The sequence below is a fragment of the Nicotiana tabacum genome, chromosome 2, assembly GCF_000715075.1.
Source record: "Nicotiana tabacum cultivar K326 chromosome 2, ASM71507v2, whole genome shotgun sequence".
NCBI classification, from domain to species: Eukaryota; Viridiplantae; Streptophyta; class Magnoliopsida; order Solanales; family Solanaceae; genus Nicotiana; species Nicotiana tabacum.
Window position 1 is genome coordinate 57,652,822 of NC_134081.1, and position 7,207 is coordinate 57,660,028.

Consider the following 7,207-nt stretch of genomic DNA (forward strand, 5'->3'; position numbering starts at 1 on the left):
GTTAGTTGTGCTTCTAAGTAGCGTATAATAGGTTGTTTTGACTAGTTTTTTTGTGGGGATGGAGCATATCTATATATATATTTTTCACACATTTATAGTTTTCTTCAATTTTTATTTAATTTTACCTGTTTATAAATATTTACTGTAATTATATTATTTTATAAAATATTAAAAACTAAATACCCGCCCGTGCCTCGGGGCTTTTAAAACACTACTCTATAGGACGTAAGATTACAATATAGGTACTAAAAAAAAGAGGAAAGGGGGCAGGGGCAAGACGAAGTCAAAGTAATTATAACGTTCCAATTAGGAAGGTGATATAAGCTATAGTTTATTTATTATTGAGCCACAGTATCACTAACTTGTTGACTATTCACCCTTTGCCTTCCCTATCAAAGTAGCCGTTGGAAGTCATCCGCGTCAAACACGGGGGTCCTCTTGTTTCCTAATGTGGACCAATTTAACTCTGCTCTCACCTCTCTCTACTACTACTAATGTTAACAAAGAAACAAAGCAAACATGTAAAATAGTAAGAAAACTAGCCGTTGAGGAACCTTATAATAATTTTTCTCTAGACTCCTTATTCTCTCTGCTCATTTTGTCTTCAACCTTAACCGTTGCTCCTTAAGATTCCCTCCATTTTCTCTATCTTCACTTACATCTTCACATGCTTTGTTTCAGTCTCTCATCTCTCTTTCTCTTTCTTCTCCTAGTATTTATCCCTTTCTTTCCCCCTTCTCTTCATTTAATTTTCTTTCTCTTCTCTCAAAACATATCTTGAAAAAGTTCCATTCTTTTTTCTCCTTCTGCTTCTTCTTCTGATTGAAGATTCTGAACCTGTTCTAAGTTTATGGATAGGTGGAATACTTCACTGAGTGGATATTACAACTACCCTTTTCGATTCTTGCATTTTTATTCCATTTTTGTTGTGATTGTGTTTTCTTCCATTTTCCCTATTATATCAGCTGGGAGGAGGTCAGATGGGGTTATTGTAACTCAAGCTGATTTTCAAGCACTTAAGGCCATTAAACATGAACTGATTGATTTTAGAGGAATCTTGACAAGTTGGAATGATAGTGGTTTAGGAGCTTGTGCTGGTGGATGGATAGGTATAAAGTGTGTTAATGGGGAAGTTATAGCTATACAGTTGCCTTGGAAGGGATTAGGTGGCAGAATCTCTGAAAAAATTGGTCAATTACAAGCTCTTAGAAAGCTTAGTATTCATGACAATGTTATTGCTGGTCTTGTTCCAACTTCGTTGAGTTTCCTTCCAAATCTTAGAGGTGTTTATCTTTTCAATAACCGGCTTTCGGGTTCAATCCCACCAACCATTGGCAGATCTCCACTTCTTCAGACTCTTGATCTTAGCAACAATCAGCTCACTGGTACTATCCCTCCTAGTCTTGCAAATTCCACAAGGTTATACAGACTCAACTTGAGCTACAATGCACTTTCAGGTTCAATCCCAGTAAGTTTTACTCAATCCCCTTCTCTTACTTTTCTTGCACTTGAACATAACAATCTTTCTGGCTCTATTCCTGATACTTGGGGTAATGTTGTTGTGAACGATAAGTCTTATCAACTTCAGTATCTTACCCTTGATCACAATCTTTTATATGGGAAAATTCCAGCTTCAATTAGCAAGTTAAGTATGCTTGAGGAGATTAATCTTAGTCATAACCAAATTAATGGGACTATTCCTGATGAATTAGGTGCACTTACAAGGCTTGCTCTTCTTGATTTATCTAATAATTCCATAAATGGAACTATTCCTGTTAGTTTCTCCAATCTTTCAGCTCTTGTTACTTTGAATTTAAAGAGCAATCTTTTGGATAACCAAATCCCAGATGTCATATATAGATTGCAAAATCTTTCAGTGTTGGATTTGAGTAAGAATAAGCTCACTGGCCATATTCCTGCCACCATTGGGAATATTTCTAGGCTCAACTCACTTGATTTATCTGAAAACAATTTCACTGGTGAAATCCCAAACTCTCTTGTTTCTTTGGCAAATTTGACTTCTTTGGATGTCTCTTATAACAATCTTTCTGGGGTTGTCCCATCTCTTCTTTCTAAGAAGTTCAATTCAAGTGCTTTTGTTGGAAATCTAGAGCTATGTGGATATAGTCCCTCAACTCTATGTGCTTCACCACCTCCTCAAACTCTTCCTCCTTCTCCTATTGGTGGGGTTGCCAAGCCTCGCCATCGCAAACTTAGTACTAAGGATATCATTCTCATAGCATCTGGAGCACTTCTAGTTGTTCTACTTCTTTTGTGTTGCATGCTACTTTGCTGCTTGATTAGGAAAAAGGCAAATTCGAAAGCAAAAAATGGTAGTAAAGCCAGTGGCTTAGCTACCACAGGGAGAGGTGCAAAGCCGGTTCCAGCAGCAGCAGCAGGTGCTGAAGTTGAATCAACAGGTGGAAAGCTAGTCCATTTCGATGGACCATTCGTGTTCACAGCGGACGACTTGTTATGTGCCACTGCAGAGATAATGGGAAAGAACACTTATGGAACAGCATATAAGGCTACATTAGAGGATGGTAATCAAGTTGCTGTGAAGAGGCTGCGCGAGAAGATCACAAAAGGGCAAAAAGAGTTTGAAGCTGAAGTTGCTGAATTAGGCAAGATTCGACACCCAAATATTTTGGCTCTTAGAGCCTATTACTTGGGACCTAAAGGAGAGAAGCTTCTTGTCTATGACTACATGCCTAATGGAAGTCTCTCATCCTTCCTCCATGGTAAAGTTTCTACACTAGCTGTTTATTATATTTATTTATTATTAAAGTTCACGTATAACAGTAAAGTGAAGTATCATATTTGTGTTCTATATGCAGCTCGAGGTCCTGAGACAACAATAGACTGGCCTACAAGGATGAGGATTGCTATTGGCATAACAAAAGGCATCTGCTTTTTGCATACCAAAGAAAACATAATACATGGGAATCTTACATCAAGCAACATACTACTTGATGAGCTAAACAACCCAAAGATTGCAGATGTAGGCCTTTCTAGGCTTATGACAAGTGCTGGAAACACCAATGTGATTGCCACTGCAGGCACACTAGGTTATCGTGCACCAGAGCTTTCAAAGATCAAGAATGCAAGTACTAAGACCGATGTCTATAGTGTTGGAGTTATCATTTTGGAGCTCTTAACTGGAAAGTCACCTAGCGAGGCAACAGATGGACTCGATTTGCCACAGTGGGTAGCTTCCATTGTAAAAGAGGAGTGGACTAATGAAGTGTTTGATGTGGAACTTATGAGGGATGCACCTAATATTGGTGATGAATTGCTTAATACTTTGAAACTAGCTTTGCATTGTGTTGATCCAACACCAACTGCTCGGCCTGAAGCTGAGCAAGTACTTCAGAAATTGGAGGAGATTAAACCAGAGCTGATGTTAGCAGCCACCAGTTCTGGAGATGATGGCGCTGCAGTTCAAGAAAAGAGTGAATAAACTCAGTAAGGTTTGATTGCTAGAAGTGTATTGAAAAAGGTTTAGGAGTTTGAGCTTTTTTACTTGATTGATACCTATTTATTTATTCTTTCATTTTTTTTTTTGATCTAGTGGAGTGAGTTGTTGTTTCCTATTAGTTCTATTAGTAAACTGTATATACGAGTTTCTGATTGCTGCATAGATGAAAAACACATTTTGTTCAATTCACTTTATTCTTTGTAATGTAATGAAATAATAGTATCTATCTTTTTGATGAAATAAATGATAGCTGTTGTTGTGATGTGACTATTCATTTCAGAAATTCTTTCATCCAAAGCCAGAACCCAGTTATAATAATATGGTTGAAATTAATGTCAAGATGGTTTAGATAATTACATAATTTACTGAGAAAAGACTATTACATATTTTGCGACATTTACTTACCCTTCCATATCTTTTTTAGGTACTACTATCTTTTAAGGCCCATATTATGTCTTTTAAGGTTTTTGCATATCCCTTAATAAAAAACATATGATCGTCTTAATCATAGGATCAATTAGAACCAACTTCTTGTTTTTCTAATACGTGAAATTAATGAAAGGAACTGTACAAAATGACAGTAAATGGGAAAGAAAAAAAGAAGAAGAGAGAACTAACACATCTCTACAAAGTATTATTCCATTAGTCAGAACAGAGAAAAACATATGTCTTTTAGGACAATTACATAATTGCTGAGAAAAGACTATTACATATTCCATTAGTCAGAACAGAGAAACATCTCCATTTCAAACTGGCTAATTCCAAGTAAACCCAGCTTTCATTTTAAGTGCTTCATTGGCCAAGGAATTTGCATATTTTGTTGGCTTCTCGAAAATCATGTTTATTTAGCTCTAAAAGATGATCTGAAATGTTTTACCTTATTAAAAAAAAAGAAGAAGATGATCTTCAATGTTTTGACCATAGCGATTAGACAATTATCTCTTTTAGGATACACTAATTAAGCTTAGTGGTTTCGGCCGGTATTTACAACATCGAAATGCTTTGCTACTTGAGCCAAGTGAAAGGCTGAGTCCTTTCATACAAAGAAAAATATCTTTTGTACCAAACATACTTCTTTCATTGGATGACATTATTTGATTGATTACGCGAGTTCAGAAAGTAAAGATAAACTAAGGGGATGTTTTAAATTTTAAAACTATTTTAAATGAACTATCAAAAAATAATCTCTTTTAATGAAAAGATTTTCCAAGAAAATATTTTTAATGTTTTGTTGATAAAAGAAGTACAACTTATTTTTTGTTTGTTATACCAAACACAACCTGTCATTATTAGTTAACACTAGTGAATTCATTCGCACTTCGCACAGTTATTAAAGATGTCATATTATGTAAATTTAATAAGTGAATTTTGTTTTATTTTTCATGTAAATGCACCCAAAGTTTAATTTTTAAGTAGATTAAATCACAGAAAAAATATTATTAGAAATATGAGTTCACACTAAGGGTTGGTTATCATGTAATTGTTATAATTAGGGGTGTACAAACTGAACCCAAAAATCGTACCAAACCAAAAAGTCAAATCAAACCGATTAAAAAACCCGATTAGGTTTAGTTTGGTTTGGATTGGTATTAAGTAAAAAAAAATCCGAACCAAACCGACATATAAATATATAATTTTTATATATACTTTTAAGACTTTTTATAGAATTTTCTTTAAAAAATATCAAGAAATATTTGTGATTCTCTTATGAGATGTAATATTCAATTAAATATGAACTGCTCCATATTTATTAACTTTAAATAATGGGTTATATGATCACTTTCTTATCAAGTGTTAGTGAAATGTGTTAATCTCTTTGTTCTTCCATATTCATATGTCAAAATCTATTAAATTCTTATATCTTTTTTGAATTTGAAATGGTATTTTGATAACTTAAAATTAAATAAAACATATCATTATATAGGTTCATATTTATTTTTAATTATTAAATTCGGTTAACCTTGAAAGTGTACATCAACGTAAAATTATTGTCAGATGAGTAAAAAATACCTATCATGTGTTACTAAGAAAATTCTTCCATAATAATATTTTAATAGATCATATATTTTGTTATTTTTTTTAATTTTTACTAAACATATATTTACTTATAAAAAATTTAACAAAGTAAGATTGAAATAATATTCATATAACAAAAAAATCCGAAAAACTCGACAAAACGAACCAATCCAATTCGATATAGTTGGTTTGGTTTGGTTTTTATCAAAACCAAACCAACACGGTCCATGTACACCCCTGGTTATCATTCACAAACCATTACCGAATTAACTTGATATTATTTTATATCACATGGATAGAGGACAACATCACAATATGATGCAAGACCCCCCAAAAAAATTACAAGTGATGAAAGAACAGTCAAATTAAAATTATAATAGCAAAAAAAAAAAAATTGTATTAGCAGAAGAGTTCTATTGATTAGAATCTAAACCATTTGATTTAGTCTCTTATAACCAAAGATCAGTCTAGTCTTGTTCAAACTTTACCTCCGTAAATAAGCGCACAAATGGTCCGCAAAAACATTGAATTATCATGTTAAGCATATAACATAGAATACAACCACATATATGATTATGAAATCACCAATTTGACCTACATTTGGAGAAACAAATTGATCAAGGAAAACAAAATTACCTGGCCAAATTGAGGTAAGCTATCACTGTGGAGATTGTAAGTAAAGGTTCTGAACCTAATAGTACAAAAATATTGGGAGATTAAGCTCTTAAAAACAAAAGTCACAAAGAATAAAACATACATCATACCAAATTATAGCATTGATACTCTAATAAGTACAGTTTCAGAGTTACCATCATCAATGTGATAGAGATATTTTTCAAAGAACATAAAATATAGTAAAAATTATATGATCTCATATTTTGGAAGGTTTTCCATTTTGAAATATCGATGGACTACCAATTTAACAATTCGCTAAAAAACAAAAGATGAGTAGATGACAAAAAAATACACACGTATAATTTGATATGAAGGAGTATCATCTATCACAAATATATGCACTCCAATAAAAGATGCAGCTCTTGTTAATAGTAATAATCTAAAAAAAATTAATAATACTTCATCTCTCCCCACTTAATTTGGGTTGTCCAAAATTTTCTCCACTTCTCTCTACATAGTTCCTCAACTCTCTAAATGTTTGAAAGAGTAATGTCTGATTTTTGGCCTTGTACATACTTACACCCAGTGGCGTAGTGTTAGGACCCGATTCTTTGTCAATCGGATGTGGCACGGCTGTGGCAAGGATTGGGGCGTGATGGCCTTGCTGTTAGCCTATGCGGGAGCAAAACGATCATGCGGGACAATGGACGAGAAACATTGTCATGAGAACAAGTATTGGTCAAGGTCTTGGGACAGGCAAGATAAGTTTGGCAAAGGCTTGATGAGGCAGTGCGGACAAGTTTGGGCGGCATGAAGCGGCATGCGCGCCAAAGACAAAGGTACGGGCAGTTCGGATTGTGGGAGCGCCAAGTACAAGCTAAGCTAAATTGCGGAAGCACGGAATGATGGCAAAGGATTTCAATAGCCAAGGCAAAGCTATGTGAGACAAAATACAAGCAATGGCATGGGTGAAACAAGTGTTGACAAATACAAGGCAGAAATGCGGCTAAGGCAATGTGCGGGCGACAAAGAGTGTCGGGCGTGTGCGGCAAAATCATGGGCAGCAGGTTGCGGACAAAGACATTGGCGCGGAGCAAT

General features: G+C 34.6%; 1 protein-coding gene across 1 annotated transcript; it reads left to right on the top strand.

Annotated features, from left to right (window-relative positions):
• The first annotated feature begins 474 nt into the window (after positions 1 to 474).
• On the top strand, positions 475 to 3,742 carry LOC107775553 (probably inactive leucine-rich repeat receptor-like protein kinase IMK2). Its single transcript, XM_016595300.2, has 2 exons — positions 475 to 2,741; positions 2,838 to 3,742. Exons 1-2 carry the CDS (start codon positions 851 to 853, stop codon positions 3,458 to 3,460), a joined length of 2,514 nt encoding a protein of 837 aa, XP_016450786.1. The 5' UTR covers positions 475 to 850; the 3' UTR covers positions 3,461 to 3,742.
• Positions 3,743 to 7,207: the final 3,465 nt, after the last annotated feature.